The following is a 23,455-nucleotide window of genomic DNA, read 5'->3' as shown; positions in this document are numbered from 1 at the left end:
CTCTAATTCAAATCCAGGCATCCCTGTTACCCCTCAACCCACACCTCTGTCACCCCTCACCTGGCACTTTCAAGTGCAAAGTAACCCCCTGGAAACTTCCAGGTCTTTTATACCTCGTCCAAGCCCTTCCCCTGCTCTTCATTGCGTGAACCTCACCTCCTGAGCAAACATGATCAAACTCTTAGGGTCAGTTGTCAGGCAGGGTCTGGTGGCAGGGTGGGGTCAACTCTGGACCAAAGCCCAGATCTCAGGAGAGGCAGAATAAACTTGAGAAAAGATCACCAACCGAAGGGCCAGCTGCTTTGGGTGGGCAAACTTCCTAATCACCTCTGGGTGTGGTCCGAGGTTCTCCTTCCCCTATTTGGTTTCTGCTGGTGCCCTCACCTGCAATCTGCCATCTTTCAGGATAAACATTGTCCTCTGCAGGTATTTGAAATATAGATTCTCCTGGAAAGGGATTACACTCCCAACACCTTATACTTAGGAATGCCTACTATTTGCCAGACACTTTTTTTCTCTCCCCTTATATTTTATTTGAAAAAATCCAATTGTACAGTGAACATCCCTATGCCCACCATGTAGATTCTATCTTAATATTTTGCTGTACTTTCTATTTTTTCCATTCATCCATCCTCGATCTGTCAGACTCTTCACAAACTTTTTCTCTCTGAGAACGGTGACTTGAGGCCACAGGACACCTGGAGATCCCCCTCCCTGGAACAGGTAGAGTCAGCGCAGCGGGCAAGAGGGAAGCTGAGGAAGTAAAAGCAGACAGGTCCTCCTCTGGGGGCAGTTCTGGGCCCTCAGGACTCCTGGGCGCCATAGCTGAATCTTCCTGGGGCTGTAGCCCACACAGGGCAACGGCTCCCTCCCGTAGGTCTGAAACTTCCCCAGGGTTGGTGTCATCGATTTCTTCTCTTTGCCAGCCCTTCTCTTCTGGGGCCCCTTTGGACTGGCCCTCTGACCCACTGTGTCAGCAGGGCAGAAAGACAAAGCCCAAGGAGGGGCTGGAACCCTTAGCCTTGGTTAGTAATGATCAGGAGTGTGGCATTTGGAGTACCCCACCCCCTTATAGGCTCACCATCTGGGACTGAGGACTCGTCCCAGGAAACACAGGGAGCCCCACCCTGATGAGCCGGAAGTAGGGTGGGGCTCCTGGCAGGGAGATTCCAGGAGCTAGGAGGGTAGCCAAGGATGCCCTTTGTGATCTCCCCTCTCCAACCTTCTGCATGTCCAAAACGAGCACATCCTGGTGACAACTTTTACTTCATTCCAGCCATTTTGTTCTCTTATGGCTTTTGTCCTTTCTTGTGCTTGCCTTTCTTCCCTGATTCTCTCTCTTCTCTCTCCTTCCTTTAATGTCTTGATCTTTCCCTGACATCTCTTGCCCTGAGGTTTTCCCTTTATATTCTCTCTTTCTTGGTGCCTGTTCTCTTCTTTGTCTCTTCATCTCTCCCAAGCTCTCTCTCTCACTCCTCCCCCTCTCTCCTCTCTCATTATCACGTGTCTCTTCTTCTTTAATAGGAGCACATCACAGAGTCTGTGACCAAACACAGGGAATCAAAGATGGCAGCTCAGGGAGGTCTGAGGTGAACACCTTGGGAAAACACCCTCACATTTCCATGACTGACACATCTGGGACCCTCAGAATAGAGGCTCCTACACTTGTCATAGTTTCAGTTTCATGCCGAGATCCAGAGTCTCCTCCATGCCTGCAGACTGGTCCCTGGGTTCCGGGCAAAAGTTCCTGAGTCCCCTTTCCAGAGTGACAGAGGTACGCTTCCTCCAGTGGGAGGGGTCTCAGGGTTCATCCTCTGTCGTCCTGGAGACAAGGAAGGCCACTGTGTAGCTAATGCTGGTACATCTTAGAGTTTGCACTGATGCTGTGCCTGAGGGTCCAAAAGGAAGAAGGTGAAGGCCCTGGGACACCAGGCCCCCCTCTGCTTCTACCTCATTAGCTCCTATTTAAACTAGTTCACATTTAACCCATGTGCCAGCTGGGTGCCTACCTGCCCCAGTCCCTATAAGCAGTGGAAGGTACCCCTGCTCCAGTGCTACAGGCAGGGAAAGTCCAAAGCCTTCCCAAGCTTTCTGCTATCACAGGCAACTTACACTCACTGACTCTTCTGCCCCTTTAGCAAAGCGACTAACTCAGCACATGTTTATGGAGCATCTCTATGTTGGAGGCACCACCCCAGATGCTGGAGAGATAGTAAGGAGGAAGAGAGTCAAATCCCACCCTCAGGAGCTTTCACTCTAGCAGGGGGAGTCATCAAATGAATGTTACTACATGATATGTGCTACGAAGAAATCATCAAAGCAGAGAGAGAACGTGAAGAGGGATGGAGAGGCTGCTGCTCTGGCTTAAAGGGTCCTCTGCTCAGGTAACATTTGCAAAGAGACCTGATTGAAGTGATGGAGAGAAATACAGATATTTGGGTGAGCAGTGGGCCGGGCAGAGGGAACAATAAGTACCAGAGCCCTGAGCAGGAAGCACGTGGGATGAATTCAGAAACAGCAAGGAGGGCAGGGTGGCTGGTGGTAAGTGAGGGAAGCCAGTGGGAGGCAAGGTCTGGGCAGCAGCCAGCGGGCGGAGGGCGCAGGGCCTGGGAGGCCATGGTCAGGAGTTTGGATTCCTTCCGAGAGTGAGGGGAGCCATTGAAGGGTTTTGCCTTTTAAAAGGGTTCCTCCGGATTTTGATAGAGTGGAGAATGGACTGCGGGTGGGTGAGGCTGGGGAAGGGAGGCCATGGCAAGAGGGGAGTGACCCTCCCCCCATTTTGCTGGGTCCCTCTCGCCTGCCCTCCTGGACTGCCCGAGAGGCCCTCCCTCCCTCAGACAAAGCAGCTCTGTCTTTTCCAAGTCTTGGTGCATGTTCAGACCCCAGGGTGAGAATGTGCCCCTTCCCCCCATCAAGGAGTTTTCACAATATAGTTCCAAACAACAGCAGATCTGTTTCCTGTTAAGAAGAAAACATCCTCCACCTCCTCATTTATACATTGGGCCTCCATGGAGGTTTCATTTGAGCAGAGGGTTTTACCATGAAAACAAACGTGAGCTTGCTTTTCTGCTCACTCTTCACTGTTCAAATGGATAAAGTCTAGAGAGCAGAAGTGACCTCACTAAGTTGAAAAAGGGAGTTCTACCCCCCTGACCCTCGTGCCCCACACGCCAGCCCCTCAGTGGCCTGCAGTTTGGTCTTGCTACTCCAGCTGTTCCCAAAAACCGGCCTCTTCACCGGTGCCAAATAGAAATGCGAAGAGAAAGGAGGAGACAGAGTTTGGGGTGAGGTAGAAAAGAGTAGCTTTTATTGCTTTGCCAGGCAAAGGGGGCCACAGTTGGCTAACATCCTCAAGACTGTGCGCCCCACCCCGGAGCGGGTAGTGAGGAGTCTTATAGTGTTCAAGGAGCAGGGCGTGGTCAGCTCGTGGACATGCTTCTGATTGGTTGGGGGTGAGGTAATCGGGAGTCAGCATCATCAACCTTCTGGTTCCTACTGGTCTGGGGTCTACGCGCTTGTGGACAGTGTACAGTTAACTTCTTCCACCTGGTGGGAGTTCTAGTATCTGTAAAATAGCTCAAAGGATGTGGCTTAGAATAATATCTATAGTCCTTGAGGAGGAACTAAAGGTCCTTGACTTTGATTAATGGCTAAAGTATTATTATTTTGTCTTGCTTGACCGTTTCCCTTTCTTTCTGCATTTTCTCACTTCTCTGATTAAATTTATTCTTTGACTAAAGTTTTTCTACAGACAAAAGGCAGGCGGAGAACATGGGTGGGGGTCTACTCTGGGAAAGCCTCCTAGGGTCCTGCTCGGTTACATGGCTGCCCAAAATGCTCCCCTCCTCTGCCCACCCAGTGCCTTCTACCCTCAAGATATTCTGCCCATACCACCAGCTCGGCCACCCCCTGTGCCCACCACCAAGCCTGCTCTCCTCAACTCCCTTCTCTTCCCAGCCCCTCACTTTGAACAGAATTCATGGCTCCTTTCTCTCATGGTTCTGTCCCCCACTCACAGCCTCCAGCTGTGCTTCCTCCATCACTAGTCTGGTTCTAATTACCCTGCACCGTAATTTATCTGTTTACAGGGAAGCCTCCTCCACTGAAACGGGAGCCCATCCTAAGGCAGGAACTGTGTAGTCCCTACCTCTGAATTCCCAGGTCCTGCATCTCACCTGGCCCCTAGAAATGACTGTCAAATGCGTCAGCTGCAGCGAGACTCCTATGAAATGTTCCTCTTTTGACTCTTCACACAGCTATGTCTCTCTTCTCACAGGGTTGCATATAGGTTTTCTTCAATTTCTCATTTACACTTCCTCTGAAGAAATTCTGTATTCAGAAGAATACTGGGCATAAACACAGAATTCTGTGTTGAGGTCCTCCATCCAATATTTCTTAGCTGTGTGAATTTAAGGAAGTCACCTCATTCTTTAGAGCCTATATTTCTGCATTTATAAAACAAGAAAAAAATATCTCAAGATCAACCAAAACCCTAAAGGACAGTGTTTTTCAAACGGTAGATCTTAACCCATCGCTGTGCCATGAAATCAGTTTAACAGCTCAAGATCAGCATATTTTAAAAGTGGAATAGAAAAGAAAATAGGAGAGCAGTGCATGTAACAAAGTTAAATATTGTTTTTTGTTTGTTTTTTTTTTGCGATATGTGGGGCTCTAACTGTTGTGGCCTCTCCCGTTGCGGAGCACAGGCTCCGGATGCGCAGGCCCAGCGGCCATGGCTCACGGGCCCAGCCGCTCCACAGCATGTGGGATCTTCCCGGACCGGGGCACGAACCCGCGTCTTTTGCATCGGCAGGCGGACTCTCAACCACTGCACCACCAGGGAAGCCCCAATATTGGGGTTTTTTGTTTGTTTGTTTTTTGGGTGTTTTTTTTTTTTTGGCCCTGCGGCTTGCGGAACCTTAGTTCTCTGACCAGGGATCGAAGCTGGGGCCCCGGCAGTGGAAGCGCCGAGTCCTAACCACTGCACTACCAGAGAAGTCCCAATATTGTTTCTTGAAGTAGTGCACTTAAACACTCTATCTGTGTGTAGTGGGTTGCGATATGAAATGTTATTTCCTATTACGAATTGCAGTTTTTTAACTCAAAGGGTAAGTAAGGTTCAAATACAATTTCTTCATATACCAATGCTATTTGTTCAAAACTGTCAGGCTAGAAGTGGACTGGGACACATCTAGGGCAGTAACTAGAGTGGCTCTGGAGACCCAGATTTGGGTAGATAAGTGTACACTGTTAATAATTATTTTAAATTGAGATATAATTGACATATAACATTATATTAGTTTCAAGTATATAGCATCATGATTTGATATGTGTATATATTACAAAATGATTATATATTAATCATTTTTGAAGTCAGAAACCTATAGCGATGTACCAAGAATTTGTGGACAGAATGTTGTATTAAAAAGAGACATGGGTTAAAGCTTGGGTCCAGTCCTTACTCTCTTCATGACCTACTGGGCCTCAGCTTCTTCATCTGTATATTGGAGATAAGGAGATCAACCAAACTCTGTTGACAGGCCTGGCACGTGGTAAGTACTGGATAAATGTTTATTCTCTTCTCCCTTGAGAATTTCACAAAACACGGCCTTCCTTTTTGGTCTCTTTCAGGTAAAGATGGTGTAGGCGGCCATATCTTTTTCATCTGCAGTTAGCTTTATCTTATGGTTTAGCTTGAGTTTAGATCCTGGAGATCTTGTCAAACGCATCATAAGACTTGAAAAAGAATTTTGTGTAAGTTGGCTTGAACAACTAAAGTTAAAGTCACTTGGGAATCTGGTTTTTATTTCCTTTTATTGAGATATAATTACACGGTAACTTTTTTTAAGCTCTGTTTTTGCTTTCAGTCTCCACACCTCTTACTGAATTATCAACTGCAACTTTTTTTTCCTTTGTTTAGTTTATTTTTCCTTCGCTTCCTTTAATTTGTTTTCCTCCTCCTCACAAAAGTAATCACTCTCCAAAACATGACAATATAATATTCAAAGGGATGAAATCCTTGTCCATCTGAGTGGTAGGATCAGCTATATCCAGTGCTCATATATGCTGGATAAACTATCAAGTTGGGAGTCACTCCACCAGGAAGCAGTCATTCTTGCTTTGTGTCAGGAGGAATTCATCTAAAAATAGGAGCAGATTTGGTTTCCTTTACACATCACGTGAAGTTCAAACAGTCATCTGCTCTCATGCATGATGTGTTCTGCAAATGCATTAAGACAGAGATAGTGTGATGTACTGGTGAAATGCACAGACTGTGTTGGAATCCAGCCACCACTACACAGAGGGCACACGTGTGCCTGGGGCAAGTTATTTCTTTCTTTATTTATTTTTACACAGGAGAAAATCAAAGTTTAATAACATGTGTACATGGGAGAGTCCCAGGAAAACTGAGTAACTCGCCAAAATGGGCGAAGCCCTCATCTTAAATGCCACCCTCAGCTAAAGACAGAAGAGGATGTTGAGGGTGGGGAGAGTCCGTTCTGGGAGGTGAGCAGGAAAAGACACAGTAAACAAGGGTGATTGTGATGCAGATCTAAGCATTGTCTTCTCCACAGGTAAGAATTTGTAGAGAGTTGGTCATAAAAATATGAAATGCTTTGCACTTCTCTGGTGGCGCAGTGGTTAAGAATCCACCTGTCAGTGCAGAGGACATGGGTTAGAGCCCTGGTCCGGGAAGATCCCACATGCCGCGGAGCAACTAAGCCTGTGCACCACAGCTACTGAGCCTGCGCTCTAGAGCCCATGAGCCACAACTGCTGAAGGCCGCGCCTAGAGCCCGTGCTCCGCAACAAGAAAAGCCACCGTATTGAGAAGCCTGTGCACCGCAACGAAGGATAGCCCCTGCTCGCCGCAACTAGAGAAAGCCCGCGAGCAGCAACAAAGACCCAACGCAGCCAAAAATAAACAAGTAAAATAAATTTTTAAAAAATGGAATGCTTTACAAATTTGTGTCCTCCTCGCACAGTGGCCATGCTACTCTTCTCTGTTTCTACGGTTTTAGAATGTGCTGCTGAAGTGAGCACCTGTAGCAAGTTATTTTACTTCTCTCTGCTTTTGTTTTCTCATCTTAAAAAAAAAGAAGGGTGGGCAGCTCTTAGGGTTCTGCCCTAATCTGAAGGGTCTGAAGGGTCTGAACCCAGCTCTTAGGGTTCACTCCAGAACATGGCCTAGTGCACGGTGAGTGCCAAGGGACTGTTTCTATATGAATTAAATGTGCGCAAGTAAAACAACACAGTCTCACATTCTAAGGAGGGGCTCCACCCAGGGCAAGTGAGAAAATCATAAAATTTCTAATTACCCCTCGTGTTTTAGTTATACACCTAAATCATATATTCCTAGCCTTCTATACATATGCTTCGATTTCGTTTTCTTCCTTCCCAATTGAATACAGCGCAGACCAACTAAAGCCCATTGCACGTCCAACTGAGGCCTGCGTCATTGATTTTAGCATCCGCAGTTCTTCTCAGCTTTGTCCCTGTTGTACCAAGGCCATGAGATCTCGCACCTTTTCTCTAGTATCATCACTTTTTCATGTCCACTCATTTCATGAAAGTGTGAAGGCAAAATGGTCAACTAGCCACAACTAACCTGACACACAGGCCAAGGTAGCTTGAACTTGATGTGATCAAAAGCATTTACTGAGGGAACTTGGAAAACAGAAATGAAGTTTCCCACCCTGGAGGGGCTCACAGCCTTATGAGGGGCAAACATAAAGGAATACATCTTCAGAGTGCGGTGAATGAGCACAGCGGGTGGGCATATGGGGATTCAGCGGAGCACAGAGGAGGAAATGCACATCCCACCTGTGGCCAGGGAAGCGTGGTCACTGATGCCAGGATTGCAGAGTGAAAAGAGAGAAGCAGGCTGAGGTCCATCCAGCGCTATCACTTGTCTTGAGCAAATTACTTAAAGTCTCTGAACCGTCATTGATAAAGGAATGATAAGATTCTCTTCATAAAAGATACAAATGAACTTATTTACAAAACAGAAATAGACTCACAGACATAGAAAACAAACTTATGGTTACCAAAGGGAAAAGTGGGGGAAGGATAACAGGAATTTGAGATTAAGAGATACACACTATCATAGGTAAAATAGATAAACAGCAAGAATCTACTATATAGCGCAGGGAACGATATTCAATATCTTGTAATAACCTATAATGGAAAAGAATTACTTTGTTGTACACCTGAAACATTATAAATCAACAGTACTTCAATATAAATAAATAATTTTTAAAAAGATCCACTTCAAAGGGTTATTTTAGAGGATTAAATGAGATAGAAAAATGTGTTCAGTAAATTGTGAGGTACATAGAAGACACAATCATTTATGGCTGGGAACAGGGGCATAGGAGGAATAGAGACATTTTAACAGGGTAGGACGGTCAGTGGAGGGTACAAAGTGGGAAACACCTTCCTTCACTACAGGAGGAAAGTATCAGAGCAGATAGGCCTGCAAGAACTGGAGGAAGGCAGTAAGAATCCCCAGGCAAGCCATGAATGAAGCCAAGAGCAGACCATGATATTTATGATTACTAATCTCTCCTTGCTAGGGTGGGGATAAGGGGTAGGGGGGCCAACCCCATTCTGGAGGGCAGAGAATCAACAAGGAAGAGAGCTGGGGCTCCTGCCAAAAACCCCAGCTTTCTTCGTGGGGAGAGAAGAAGAGATTATCAGCTGATGGAGAATTGTTGGCATTGCGCAGGTCTCTTTAGGGAAGCTGTGAAATGTTTGGAAGAGCAACTGTCGGGAGGGGAACGAGAGTTGTCCAGATCCATGTTACAGGGCGACTAGAGGCACTGACTATCGTAGGTTGTGTGATTTTCTCCAATAGGACAAAGGGCAGGTGGTTGTATTGGCTCAAGGCAGAAGGTTTATGAGGAAGGCTGTAAGGAGTGGGGTTGAAGTGATTCACAATGAAGTCATGGTTATAGAGGAAGTGGAGTGAGGTCAAAGAGGGCGGGTAGTCAGTGATGACCTCCAGGATGTGGGCTCCAGGAAAAAGAAGTGTCAATAAGATGGACCATCAGGTGGAGCAAGAGGAAGGGGAGGCTCAGTGCTTGGGGAATTTGATGGTCAATGTAGAGCAATCCTGAATGGTAAGAAGGTCTAAGGCGGTCCCTAGTGTGGAGGGGCAGATCTTTATGGTCTTGAAAGATGAGATGAGAAGCAATGCTAGGTCAAGGTAAACAAGGACGGAAGTGCTAAATGAGGTTCTTTATATAAAGTATTTAATATTATCTCCTCAACAGCCCTTCAAGTTGGGAATTTGGGAAAAATAGAAATTCAGGCACAAATTAAGAAGACTGCCAAGTCCCTTGGAGCTTCTAAGATGGGAAGCTCAGCACAGAGTACTCTGCTCAATATTCTTTTTTTACTTTTTTTGGCCACGCCGCATGGCATGGGGGATCTTAGTTCCCCGAACCTGCACCTCCTGCCTTGGAAGTGCGGAGTCTTAACCACTGGACCACCAGGGAAGTCCCTCTGCTCTGTGTTCTGTAACAACCTAAATGGGAAGAGAATTTGAAAAAGAATAGATACATGTATATGTATAACTGAATCACTTTGCTGTACACCTGAAACTAACACAACATTGTTAATCAACTATACTCCAAAATAAAATTAAAATTTTTTAAAGTATAAAAAAAAGATGGGAAGCTCAGATTAAATCCAGGGTTGACTGGTTCCAAAGCCCAGCTTCTTTCCATCTCCCCAGATTTCCCCAAAGAGGTGGCACTTGGGACCTCTCTAATTCATCCTCATCATTTTTCACAGCTCTCAAGGTTGGAATCTCTGACTCTTGAGATCTCGGGGAGCCAGGTAGGTGAGACCTGGCAGGCCCTGGCAGTAATAAAGCTCTCCTGAGCTCAGCGGCCCTGTCCTTATTCCCTGTAGGCATCAGGATGGCCCTGGGTAAGGGATGGAACTCTCAGCTGGTCTGGGCGCCCCTGCAGAGAGGGCAAAAGGGAAGGGAAGAGCATCAGGAAACACCTGGATCTCTTGTTGCTCTGAATATATTTCACGTGATTGACCTGCTCAGGAAGTCATTCATTCAGCGGGAGGGGGACATGGGAGATGGTGAGATCTGGGTTCAGATTCAGCTCCAGCACTTGCTAGTTGTGTGACTTAGGAAGACACTAACCAGCTTTCTCAGTTTGCCCAAAATTAAGGGTATTTTGAGACATGGAACTTTCGATGCTAAAACCAGGACAGGCCCGGGCAAAACAGGATCATTAATCACCCCAGACAGGCTACTCAACCCTTCTAAGCCTCAGTGTCCAAGTATAAAATGTGCCCGTCTGCTGCCCGCTTCTCTGCTTCTCACACCTGAGGCTGCACTTTACAGAGAACACGAAGAGGGAGTGCGGTTTAATTCCGTCTGGTTGGGAGAAGCTGAGGGTTGACTGCATGTTCCTTCATCTGTAGAAGCTGAAACTCTGAAGTGTAAAGCAACTTTTCACCAACATTCTGCTTGGAGCCCTCAGCCGTGCTGATGTGTGGTCTGGAGTGCGAATCAGGAACCTCCCCCACTGATCACGTCCCTGCCACTCCTGGTTGCTGCCTCTTGACCCCAGGTGGGTGTGGCAAGGTCCAAACACACCTTGCTCAGCAGGCAGTGGTGAGATGTGGGTTGTGGGTTGTGGATGAAGGCCACTTGAAGCATGAAACCCAGAACTCTGGTTGCAGTAACGTTGCTTAAGAAGGAGTCTTTAGGCTTCAGCCAGGATGGGTGGCGTAAGCATGGCAGGAAGACAGCACCGTCTTCCTGAAGGGTTGTCTCCCCTGGCGCCTGCTGCTGCTGCTCTTCTAGCCTGAGGTTGGTGTCCTCCACATTTTGCTCAGGAGCCAGGTTCATTGAGGTCCTCAACAATGTGGAAGGGGAAGGTGTGGAGCTGTCCTTGCTGGAGGAATGTGAGTTCTGAGCAGAAAGTAAGAAGTGGATGAACTTAACAGTTGAAAATTTGGCCACCCACAGTTCCTCAAAAAGTTACACATAGAATTACCATATGAATGAGAAATTCTACTCCTAGGTATGTACAGAAAAGGAACTGAAATCATATGTCCACCCAAAAACCTGGACCTGAATGTTTCTAGCAGCATTACTTGTAATAGGCAAAGAGTGGAAACAACCCACATGTCCATCAACCGAGGAAAGGATAAACAAAATGTGGTACAGGTATCCCTCACTTTTCCTCCTTCCTTCCTTTCTTTCTTTCTTTCTTTCACTTTATTTTTGGTTGCATTGGGTCTTCGTTGATGCACGCGGGCTTTCTCTAGTTGCGGGGAGCAGGCGCTACTCTTGTTGCGGAGCGTGGGCTCTAGGCGCTCGGGCTTCAGTAGTTGTGGTGCGCAGACTCAGTAGTTGTGGTGCACAGGCTTAGTTGCTCAGCGGCATGTGGGATCTTCCTGGACCAGGGCTAGAACTTTGTTCGTGTCCCCTGATTTGGCAGGTGGATTCTTAACCACTGTGCCACCAGGGAAGCCCCTCTCTCTCTTTCTTTCTTTCTTTCTCTCTTTCTTTCTTTCTTTCTCTTTCTTTCTTTCTTTCTTTCTTTCTTTCTTTCTTTCTTTCTTTCTTTCTTTCTTTCTTTCTTTCTTTCTTCTCTCTCTCTTTCTGGCCATGCTATGAAGCTTGCAGGACCTTAGTTCCCCAACCAGGGATCAAACCCATGCCCCCTGCAGTGGAAGTGCAGAGTCTTAACCACTGGACCGCCAGGGAAGTCCCTTCCCCACTTTTCTTGAAAGTTCATTTTATGCCACTTTGCTTTTAGGAAAACCTACATTAGTACCTGTTTTTGCTAGCCAAAAGAAATCTGAAGAGGATTTTCACTTTTACAATAGTAAAAGCCAAAAGGTGAGAGTAGTATTCAGTGTCTGTTTTGCAGTGAGTGGTTATAGAGGCAGCACATACCCCAAGCAAGGGAGTGGCACAGCCAAGCTCTTTCCCCAGAAACTACACTCAGCATCTCAGCATCCAGCCACCATAGTTTTCAACTGTGTCTGTGGGCATCTGTGCCTTATCTTGGTTTATTCTGTGCATCCATTAGCAAGATGTGTCCTAAGATAATTACTTCTTCACTTTGTCATTTCAGTTTACGGAAGGCTTCATAAGAATGCTCTACTTTCAGGTAGTGGGAAAGACAAATATTCATATGATGAAATATTTATTCAGTGATAAAAAAAGGAGTGAAGCACTGATTCATGCTATAGCATGGATGAACCTTGAAAACATTATGCGATGTGAAAGATACAAGACACAAAAGGCCACAAATTGTATGACTGCATTTATATGAAATGTCCAGAATAGACAAATTCATAGAGAAAAAGCAGATCGTGGTCGCCAGAGACTGCGGGGGAGGAGGGAATGGGAGTGACTACTAGTGGGTATACAGTTTCCTTTTGGGGAGATGAAAATGTTCTGAAATTGGACAGTGGTGGTGGCTGCAGTCTTGTGAATACACTAAAAACCACTGAATGGAACACCTGAAAAGGGTGAAATTTTTAGTATGTGAATAATGGCTCAATAGAAACAATAATAAATAAATAAAGTCTGGCCACCCAGTGCTGCTACATGTAGAAAGTGCAGCAATGGAGTGATGTATTCAGGATCCAGTTGATACCCCTTGGTATTGGGATGGGAGAGCTAGAGGATGGATGAATTTGGATGGACGAGTTTTCTGGAACCAGAATACAAGTGAGTCCTCCAGCTGGATCTCAGGTGACTAATGACCCATAGAGGTAGTAATCCTTTCTGATGAATGAGACAGTGATAGTCAGGTATGTGGTAAAGGACATGAAGTTTGATGTTTTCTTTCTTTCTTTTTTTTTTTTTTTTTTTTTTTGGCTGCGTTGGGTCTTCGTTGCTGCATGCGGGCTTTCTCTAGCTGCAGTGAGCGGGGGCTACTCTTCGTTGTGGTGCACAGGCTTCTCATTGCGGAGGCTTCTCTTGTTGCGGAGCACGGGCTGTAGGCGCGCGGGCTTCAGTAGTTGTGGCACGCAGGCTCAGTAGTTGTGGCTCACGGGCACTAGAGCACAGGCTCAGTAGTTGCGGTGCACAGGCTTAGTCGCTCCACGGCATGTGGGATCTTCCCAGACCAGGGCTCGAACCCGTGTCCCTTGCGTTGGCAGACGGATTCTTAACCACTGTGCCACCAGGGAAGTCCCTTGATGTTTTCTTGAGAGCATCCACCTCCGCCAGAATCAGGCCAAGAACCTGAGTATGGCCAGGCTCAGTACACATAGGAGTTGGGGAAGTTGTGGTAGCCCCTTGGGCCCTCCTTTCTCCTGGAAACATCTGGTGGGCAACGACGCATCATAGAGTGTAGGTGTTGGCCACTGAGAGCCTCAGTCTGGAATATACCTCATTAACTTTTCAAGTAGCATCATGGCAGAGAAAAAGGACCCACAAAAGCCACCTTGTGGGCAGGCCCCCCCCCAACATACTCAGCTCAAATGATCGTTTCCTCAAGATCCATCAGGTCCAGTTATCTCCAGATGGGGCTTCAGTTTAGCGCTACAGAGAGCTATTAAGGTGTAGGCATGGCCAGATTAGGCAGGTGGGATCCAAGCAGAAGTGAAGGGGGTACCAGACAGTCAGTTAGCAATTCCTTTAGCAAGTCTAAAAGTGAGCAGAACCCCAGTGGGTAGCTCACCAAGCCCCCAAATCTCTGTTCCTTTGAGGTCCACATACACTGGGCCTGGCATCATCTGGAACTTCTGACTGGAGAAGACATGGCCCAGAACTCCAGTTTTGCAAACAGATGTTTCCTCAGAGAGGCTGCACTGCTGGGAAAGCCTGCTTCTTCCCCTCCCCTGTCTGCCTGCTGCCCAAATAAATCAGGCAGTTTTACCCAGGAAGCCTTCTTAATACTATGAAATATTACACAATATAGAAAAGTACAAAAAAAGAAATGTTCTGTACAATAATAATAAAGCAGTTTTTTACTTAGTAACTTTGAGTTACCTGTGGGATCTAGTTCGAAATTCTGTTCCAGGAGTTCCTTGGCGATCCAGTGGTTAGGACTCTTTCACTGCTGTGGGCCCGGGTTCAATCCCTGGTTGGGGAACTAAGATCCTGCAAGCCATGAGACCAAAATTTAAAAAAAAATAAATTCTGTTCTGGAACATATTTAACAGGCCTAGGATTATATTAAATAGCATTTGCAGGTTGCAGGTCACAGAAACCCAACCCAAACTATTAAGCACAAAGGGAAATGTATTATAAGGACGCATGAGCCGAGGACAAGACTATAGCTGGGCATCTGGAGGGAAATGGAACCAGAGACTCAAACAGCATCGGAAATCTCTCTCTTTCTCTCCAGTGCTCCTCTCTCTGGTCCGCGTGATGGGAGAGGGAGCACTGAGAGTTCCCAACCCTCACATCTAACAGATTCAGTCACCCAGAGACATTCAGTCTCAGTTCCAAAATTCCAAGGGAAAGAACTCATTGGTCCAGCCTACCTGAGGCATTCAATCAACTCACAGTTAAGTGTGTGTGTGTGGCGGGGGTGACATTATAGGAATGTGACAGCTCTTACTGCAACCATTCAGAAAAGACACTTCCTCAAATAGTGGCGTCAGTCTAACAATCCAACAGGTGTCCACTGCAGGGCAGAAGCTGTTGGACCCCCCAGAGGATGTAGACCATAGCAGTGGGTCTCAACCTTGGCCACCCATTGAAATCACCTGGAAAACCTTAACGACTGATGCCTGGGTCCCTCCCCAGACATTCTGATTTACTTGGTCTGAGGTGTGGCTTCAGCCTCAGGCTTTTTTTTGGCTGCGGTGCACAGCACGCAGGATCTTAGTTCCCTGACCAGGGATCAGAACTGTGCACCCGGCGGTGGAAGTGTGAAGTCTTAACCACTGGACCGCCAGGGGAGTCCAAGCCTCAATCTTTTAAAAAAGCTCCCGGGGTGCTTCTAACCTACGGCCAAGGTTGAGAACTGGCTAGTGCCGTGCTTTTCAGACATTCATGCGCCCACACGTCACTTGGGTATCCTGATAAGATACAGCTTCTGATCCAGTAGGTCTGGGCGGGGCCTGAGAGTGTGCGTTCTGATGCTTTCTCTGGGTGCTGCTGACCGTCTGGGAAGCCAGGTTCTAAAGCAGCACTGCCCAATAGTGCTTTCTGTGATGGCGGGAATGTTCCGTAGCTGCACTGTCCATACAGTGGCCACTAGCTGCAACGTAATTAGTGGCTTAATTAAATGAAATGTAATTAGTGAGACTGAAGAGCTGAATGGTTTACTTGACTGAATCTGAATTTGAAGAACCACACCTAGCTAATGGCTACCATATTGGACAGAGCAGGTCTAGTGGATTTCATCCACAGGGAGGGCGTATCTGAATCACCTGTGGGATTTCTTAACCAACTCAGTGCTCTCGTGGCTACCATGTTCCTCCTCACCCTCCCCAATTCAGGCCCTAAAACAGTGTAATAGAATGGGGTGGGGGAAGAATAGGGATGAAGAATGAACCCTGGAGAAGGCCCCACAGGTTATTCTGAAGTACTGTCCTTACTCACTTGGTGAGAAACACTGATGTAGAATGTTCCAGATTATCTATTTCTCTGCTACAAACCCACCCTCGAACTTAGTGGCCTAAGACAGCAATATTTTTTTTTCTCATGAATCTGCTTTTTGGCCAGGGCTGAGTGGGGATAACTCGGCGTCCGCTGACGTGGCTGGAAGCCTGGGACTGGAGTCATCTGGAAAGGAGCTTGCTTACGGGTCAGAGAGTTGACGTTGGCTGTCAGTTGGGACCCTTGCTGGGACTTTAACCAGGGCACCTACTTGTGTCCTAGGCTTCCTCACACATGGTGACTGGGTTTCAAGGATGAGTAGAGAGTGAGAATGAGCCCAAGCCACGTGGGAACAGCACTCTCCCTATTTTTTAACCTAGCCGTGGCAGCCATACTGTCACTTCTGCTGAATTCTAGTCATTAGAAGTGAGTCATGGGACTTCCCTGGTGGCGCAGTGGTTAAGAATCTGCCTGCCAATGCAAGGGACATGTGTTCGATCCCTGATCTGGGAAGATCCCACATGCTGTGGAGCAACTAAGCCTGTGCGCCACAACTAGAGTCTGCGAGCCACAGCTATTGAAGCCCTCATGCCTAGAGCCGGTGCTCCGCAACAAGAGAAGCCACCACAGTGAGAAGCCCGTGCACCGCAATGATGACCCAATGCAGCCAAAAAATAAATGCATAAAATTAAAAAAAAAAAAAGAAGTGAGTCACAATGGCCAGCCCATATTCACAAGGCAGGGGATGAGATTCTACCTCTGACAGGAGGAGTGAAAAGGAATTTGGAGACATGTTTTAAAACCACCACATAAGGACTTCCCTGGTGGTCCAGTGGGTAAGATCCTGCGCTCCCAATGCAGGGGCCCGGGTTCAATCCCTGGTCAGGGAACTAGATCCCAAACGCCGCAACTAAGACCCGGCGCAGCCTAAATAAATAAATAAATATTTAAAAACCACCACATACACTTAGGAGTGAAGAGCACCAAGGGCAGAACTCTGCACACAGCAGCCCATGGGCCAGCTGCACAGTGTATGAGAAATAGAGTTTTACAACACAACATTGTAAAACAACTGTATTTCAATTAAAAAAGAAAAATGAGACTTCCCTGGCAGTCCAATGGTTAAGACTCCATGCTGCCACTGCAGGGGGAACGGGTTTGATTCCTGGTTGGGGAACTAAAGATCCCGCATGTCGCGTGAGGTGGGCCAAAAAAGAAAATAAAGGGTGGGGGGAAATAAAATGCATATGGTGTTCAAAGAAAATCCTAAAGGAGATTAAAGTGGAAGAGCTTTAAGGAAAAAAAAAAAGTTTAACTGGTTCCAAGCACAGCCAGGCTCATCCCAGGTCGACCAGAAGACTCCCACACAAAGGCCTGTTTTCCAGACTCCTGACCAGAGACTTCCCTTTTACACACACTCCTTGAGTAACTTCCTGATTCCTTTTTGCAGAAATTCTTGCATGGTGGAGGGGGAGGAAGCTAGGGGTCAGAATACCTGGGTTTTGCTCCCTACTTTGCAGAAAGAAGCCTGTAAAAAAAATGCAGGTTTATTTGGGAGTGAGGAAATTGTAAGGAATCATTTTCCTCTTTATGTTTCAATTTTCTATACTATGATTTAAAGTTTTCATGGTGGTAAAATATATATACCATAAAATTTACCATTTTAACAATTTTTATTCTATTACCTATTTATTTTTTAATTTTTTGGCCATACTGCACAGCTTATGGGATCTTAGTTCCCCGACCAGGAATTGAACCTGTGCCCCCTGCAGTGGAAGCACTGAGTCCTAACCACTGGACCCCCAGGGAATTCCCCCATTTTTTAACAATGTTTAAGTGCATTCACATTTTTGTGCACCCATCACCATCCTCCATCTCCAGAACTTTTTTTTTTGGTGGCACCATGCAGCATGCAAGATTTTAGTTCCCCGAACAGGGATTGAACCCATGCCCCATGCATTGGTAGCGAGGAGCCTTAACTTCTGGGCCACCAGGGAAGTCCTCAAACTGAAATTCTAGACCCATTAAACACCAGCTCCCCATTCCCCTCCCCCCAGCTCCTGGCAACCACCATTCTACTTTTTGTTTCTTGGAGCCTGACCACTCCAGGGACCTCATATGAGTCGAATCCTACAGTATTTGTCCTTTTGTGTCTGCCTTATTTCACTTGGCATAACGCTTTCAAGGTTCATCCATGTTGTAGCATGTTTCAGAAGTTCCTTCCTTTTTAGGCCTGAATAATATGTATGATATAAACAATATTTTATATATAATATAAACATTTTGTTTATCCATTCATCCATCAATGGACGTTTTGAGTTCTTTCCACCTTTTGGCTTTTGTGAATAACTGTGCTATAAACATTAGTGTGAAAATATCTGTTTGTGTCTCTGCTTTCAATTCTTTTGCACATATGTAGACATATAATTGCTGGACATATGGTAATTCTATGTTTAATTTCTTGAGGAACCAGTTAAAATTTTTTAAGCCTTTTTGTAAGTGATGAAAAACAGTTAAGAATCAAAACAGCCAGTTTGATACCTTAGGAACAACAACAAAAAAAAATCATACCTGGTCTTTCTGGTTTGTTTGTTTGTTTGTTTAGTTTATTTAATTTATTTATTTTGGGCTGCATTTGGTCTTTGTTGCTATGTGCAGTCTTCCTCTAGTTGTGGCAAACGGGGGCTTCTCTTTGTCATTGCGGTGGCTTCTCTTGTTGCAGAGCACAGGCTCTAGGTGCGCGGGCTCAGTAGCTGTGGCACGCGGGCTCAGTAGTTGTGGCGCACGGGCTTCGTTGCTCCGCGGCATGTGAGATCTTCCCGGACCAGGGCTGGAACCCGTGTCCCCTGCATTGGCAGGTGGATTCTTAACCACTGTGCCACCAGGGAAGCCCTGTGGTTTTGAATAATGTTTACTGTTCTAGAGCTTTAATTTTTTTTTTTAAAGAAAGACTAATTACAAGAGAACATACATAACAATTTTCAGGTTTTATTTATTTGGAATTTCTTTTAAAAGGAAAACTTTTTATCGTCATGAATACATATCACACAAAAATTACCATCTTAACCACTTGTACATATCCAGTTCAGTGGTATTAAGCTCAGGTTTTATTTTAAGGCTTATAATCTCATCAAATTCTAATCTCGGTGGGTGATGCCTATTAAGGCCAGAGCCTTGGGACTTTCCTTTCCACCTACTCCTACCCCTGCCACACTTTGTACTCTTTCTGGCCCTTCCCTCCAAACCACAAGGACAGGGCAATCTGAGTCAGGCTGCCTTTGTGACCTTCTTTGGTAAGACACTAACATTTCAACATATTTTTTGTAGCCTTTCACATTAAATGGTTGTCATTTTGCAAAACAAAATCTGAGTACGTAGGAAGAGTTCTGTTGTGTACACGTTGTTTGGCAGAGAAGGAATTTATATCTATGCTCCCCCCCATCCTCCTATATACATGAGGTGTGTGACTTAGAACACAACACCTCCCTTATTTAGGGCCTACCTACCATCTGTCAGTGAGTGAGTCGATTCTCGACAGTCTCTGAAAGGTTCCCAGTCCAGGAGCTGACGATTCTCTCCTCAACACTAAGCACCAGGAGAAAGGAGCCGAGATGACAAATGTTCGTGGTCCTGGAGAGAGGCCTCAGCATGTTGTTTAGCCTTGGATCCTTCCCAGAGGCCTGACATTTTTGCTACCTGAGTCTCACCTCACAGATAGTTTCCAGCCAAAATTGGGGCTAAATGGTCTGAGGACAAGAAGATATATGTTTGTGAAATGCATGGAGAAGGTGGGCAAGCAGGAGGGTGTGTGGGGACAGATAGCAGGAGTGGGTATGGCGGGGCCCGGTGGGCAGGGCAGGGACACAGCAGCCACCTGCGAGCAGGACAGAACGAGCCACCTTGGTGGTCTGGATGGGCTCTGTCTCTCTCTCTTGGCTTCCAGGTAATTGTTCTGGGGCCTGGGGCCTGACTGTGGGGTGACACTGAATTCAACAGAACCACTGCCCATTCCGGCCCCACCTCTCACCAGGAAACGCCTCCCCACCGCAGTGACCACATCCCCCCAGGTTGCCTTGGAAACACTCTGCGGGGGCTGGGAGATCCAGGGCACAGTTGCCGAGCAACAGGTGGTACCCTCCCTTCCGCCCTCATCTGAGGCAGCTGCCCTGCACCCTTGGCTCGCACAGGGAAGAGCGGCTCTGAGGGCGAGCCAGGAGCCCAGAGACTGACTGAGGTGAGGTGAGGAATGCAGGAGGCCCCTGCAGGTGGGGGACCTGGGGGACAGCCAGAGGCAGACAGAGACTGGGCAAAGCCAGAGAGGCGGGGACAGGTGCAGAGGTGGCACCTGAGACCTGGCACAACAGCAAACTCAGGGGAGCCTGCAGAGAACAAGACCAACTCCAAGGAGAGTTGTGAGGGCAAAGGAGTAGCCAGGGCGCCGCCAAGGTGGCCAGGAGCGGGGCCCACACGCAGGGGCAGAGCTGGGACGGAGGCTCTCATTTCCTCACCCAGCACTTCTTCTAAGCAAGACATGAGTGGGCTGAGACAGGAGGAAAGAAGTCCTTGGGTTCTTTGAGTTTGAGTTCAGTTTTGTCTGAGGCACCCTGGAGTCTGGGAGGAAAATGCAGCTTCCAGAAAGGGCCTGGGGGTTCTGAACAGGAGGGCCCGGCTGCAGACCGAGGTGGGCCCCATCTCTCTGGCCATCTGGCTCCTTCCCGCCGTTTCTGGGTCCTCTGGGCTCCTCTGTCTGCCTGGGTCTGTTTCTCCAGCCAGATGTTGCTGAACCCTGCTCCCCTGGCCCCTCTGTCTCCTGATCGTGCCAACCCTGTCTCATGTGCTTCCTCTCCTGATCCCATCTCTCCAGATGCCTCCGACCCCAGAGCAGCCCTCTGGGCACATGGAGGGGCCGCCTGCATCAGAGGCCTCCTCATGGCCCCCGCTGCCCTGCGGGCCCTGTGTCCCCATCATGCTGGCCCTGGCCGCCCTGGCTGCTGTCTTCCTCCTGACCACAGCTGTGTTGGCCGAACGCCTGTTCCGCCGCTCCCTCCGCCCAGACCCCAGCATCTGCGCACCCACCCTGGTCTGGCGCCCAGGAGGAGAGCTATGGATTGAGCCTACGGGCACCCCCCGAGAGCGCTCCGAGGATTGGTATGGCTCCGCGGTCCCCCTGCTGATGGACCGGGCCCCAGACCCACCCACCCAGGGGGGTGCCTTGGAGGCACGAGTGACAGCCCCACCTGCCCCTTCAGCCCCATACTCCCCTCCCAGCTCCTTGGTCCCCCAGACCCCACCAAACGCCCCAACCCGTAGCACCTTCTGGAGGCCCCAGGTCTGGGAGGAGAGGCCCCACACCCCAGGCCTGGTGAGCTGGGCTGAGCCCGAACAGAGGCCAGAGGCCAGTGCATATCCAGGGAGCCCCCAGGCCCCGAGGCTGCGGCCAGGAAGCCCCAATCCTGAGTGGGGCCTCCAGCCTCGGGTCACCCTGGAGCAGATCTCAGCTTTCTGGAGGCGTGAAGCCCGGACCAGCGTGAGTTTCTGAATCCCCAGGGCCTGGAGGACTGGCCTCCCAGAGACCCCTGGGGGAGGCCCAACCTCAGAGGGATCCTAAGACCCTGAGGCTCCTGAGAACCTGAGCTGACAGCTGAGGCCCCGGGAAAGAATGCCCCTCCCAGGCCTTTAACTTCTGGGTTTCCGTTCCCCTGGATCTGGGCCTGGGCAACCTGGGTGTGGACAGAGCCTGCGCTGCGGGGCAAGCTCAGAGGTGCCTTTGCTTATCTGCCCGGGCGGTGGCTTAGAGAACTGGAGTTGAGGCCTCCTCTGGGCCAGAAACTGCCACGATCACATTCCAGATTAAGAACTCAAGGTACCAGACAGACAGGAAATAGCATCAGCGCCGCGGCTCCCACCCTCCTTCAGTGTGGACCTAAGATGCCGACATTGGAGTGAGGGTCCTGAGGATGCTGAAGAACAGAGCGTGGTGATGACAAGTGTCAGCCGTGCTAGCAGGAGATGACAGGAATTCAGCTTCCCAGAGCCACACCCTCCCTCCAGAAAAACACATACAGAGAGGTCAAGGTCAGGCAAAAGAGCATCTTATTACATATAAACTGTGGCTTTGACCCCCACCTCGCAACAAGAGGCCATCTCTTGCCTGCACCTGGGACCCGGAGTCGCAAAAGGCCGGTGGGCAGCATGTCCTCTTGAGGCCGCCGCGTCTCAGCCCTCTGGATCTTACCCTTCCACGGTGAGGGAAGCCCAAGCCAAGGAGATCTGAGTTTGATCCGGTGTGGAAAGGAACATTCTCCCAGAACGTGGCCCCTGGCCGTCTTCCCTCCCAGCTTCTTGGAGTGGTCCAGAGAGACAGAGTTGCCCCAAGACAGGCTTACTTATGTTGCTCCACCCCACAAAAATGGAGCCCCAATATCTGTATCAGCTGACCTCCCCTCTGGGCGCAGAGCCAGGTGTTGGGGGGAGGCGAAGGAGTTTCCATTCGCTGGGCTCTGACTTCTCAAACCTTAGTCCTGAATGTTAGGATTTTGCCATGTCAGTTACCACCTGTACTTTATATTTTTCTTTAAATTGGTTTACCATTTGCTTAATAAATTCATTTTACAAGGAATCTGTTTTGTATCACTTCTGTAAATGGAAAACCAAGTATCACTTGTCAGAAATAGAAGGTAAAACATGGAAATAAATACAGTGTAAACAAAGGTATATAGTTCTAAGCAGACATTGTTTCCTGCTGGAGGCATCGACCCAGAGATCTGCTCTTCTTTGTCAAAAGGCTCAGCAAGTATTAGGAAAGTGTTAGACATTCCGGTGCCACCCTGAGACCACCCTTGAGAAGTGCTGTGATGGATGAGAGCTCTGCATGGGGAGCAGCCATCCTGTGCTACTTAATGCTGGCCAGGAACTCCCCCGCCCCGCCACCAAGTTCACCCACACCCCGGAAATGCTGTCAGGCAGAGGCCAACACTCTGCTCTTCCTCCTCAGAGGGCCAGAGAGCACCTGGGCCTGGACCTCCCTTCTCACCCCTTGGATGCCAGGAGTTGGACTAGCAGCCAGGGCTTTAGAAGCCCCCTGGCTGAGGGACATCCACCCCCCCACCCCCGGCTGCACTCATCCAGCCTGTGTTCCCAGCATCTTCCCTGAGCCAGGCCCTGAGGAGGGAGGAATCAGACCTGGCCCCCGCCCTCAGGGAGATCTCAGTCTCTCTAGTGGCAGGGGTGGGGGTGGAGGGAGGTGAGATAAGACAGGAAGACATAACTGATACAAGATCAGGGCTGCTGTCCCACCTCTGTCACTCACAAGCCAGGTAACTATGTCACTTCTCGTTGTCACCGTTAGCTGACAGGACTGGGTTGTGGGGACTCTGCCCAGGAAGTATGAACAGTCCCTCAGGGACACAGAACTGAGATACCACGCTCAGAGCTTAGAGGCCTGCATGCCAAGGGCTCAGCAGAGGCAGGATGGTGGGGAAGGGACACCAGGGACAAGGCCCCAGTTCTCTATCTGGTTCTATCACTCACTCTTGGAGAAAAGTACTTTTTGTATTACTGGGCCTCACATTCTTTCTCTTTACAAAAAGAGAGTTGAAAGTTGAACAGATGCTCTCTTGGGACTTTTCTAGCTGTGACATCTAAGGATACAGTAAGATGGAAGATGGATACCTACTCCCATGCATGGATGAATGTGATCTCCCTGAGGCAAAGTCCAGCTTGCTGTCCCCAAAGTCACCTTTATATCCCCAGACCCAGAACAGGATCTAAAACACAGCAGGAGCCCAAAGAAAGGAGAATGAATGAATAAGTAGACGGATTCATAGATATATTTGTTTTACCCTTTCTCCTCTTTATTTTAAACATCTCCTCTTCATTTTGAACACCATCTTACTGGAACGTCCCTGGT

At 48.2% G+C, this 23,455-nt stretch overlaps 1 protein-coding gene, 1 long non-coding RNA gene and 1 pseudogene across 3 annotated transcripts; 1 reads left to right on the top strand and 2 right to left on the bottom strand.

Annotated features, from left to right (window-relative positions):
- Nucleotides 1-6,942: 6,942 nt before the first annotated feature.
- On the bottom strand, nt 6,943-7,043 carry LOC112399473 (uncharacterized; annotated as a pseudogene).
- Nucleotides 7,044-9,581: 2,538 nt separating this feature from the next.
- On the bottom strand, nt 9,582-19,539 carry LOC112399374 (uncharacterized). The gene is made up of 3 exons (XR_003003205.1): nt 19,049-19,539; nt 13,987-14,097; nt 9,582-10,941 (listed from the first exon to the last, which is right to left on the bottom strand). It is a non-coding gene; the product is annotated as an uncharacterized LOC112399374 (long non-coding RNA).
- A 106-nt stretch (nt 19,540-19,645) lies between these two features.
- CUNH16orf54 (chromosome unknown C16orf54 homolog) lies at nt 19,646-22,165 on the top strand. 2 transcript variants are annotated; one of them, XM_024744538.1, is made up of 2 exons: nt 19,646-19,780; nt 20,411-22,165. In XM_024744538.1, the coding sequence occupies exon 2, from the start codon at nt 20,411-20,413 to the stop codon at nt 21,083-21,085; it is 675 nt and encodes a 224-aa protein (XP_024600306.1). In that variant the 5' UTR covers nt 19,646-19,780; the 3' UTR covers nt 21,086-22,165. The 2 variants fall into 2 exon arrangements, with proteins under 2 accessions (XP_024600306.1, XP_024600307.1); XM_024744539.1 differs by having other exon boundaries at nt 19,658-19,785.
- Nucleotides 22,166-23,455: the final 1,290 nt, after the last annotated feature.

Source organism: Neophocaena asiaeorientalis, unplaced genomic scaffold (genome assembly GCF_003031525.2).
Source record: "Neophocaena asiaeorientalis asiaeorientalis breed wild unplaced genomic scaffold, Neophocaena_asiaeorientalis_V1.1 scaffold91, whole genome shotgun sequence".
In the NCBI taxonomy this organism is placed as follows: Eukaryota; Metazoa; Chordata; class Mammalia; order Artiodactyla; family Phocoenidae; genus Neophocaena; species Neophocaena asiaeorientalis.
This window is presented reverse-complemented; position numbering and strand designations above follow the sequence as displayed.

Bases quoted from the DNA above. Each gene is read 5' to 3' on its own strand.
- CUNH16orf54 (XM_024744538.1), top strand. From the start codon at position 20,411: ATGCCTCCGACCCCAGAGCAGCCCTCTGGGCACATGGAGGGGCCGCCT.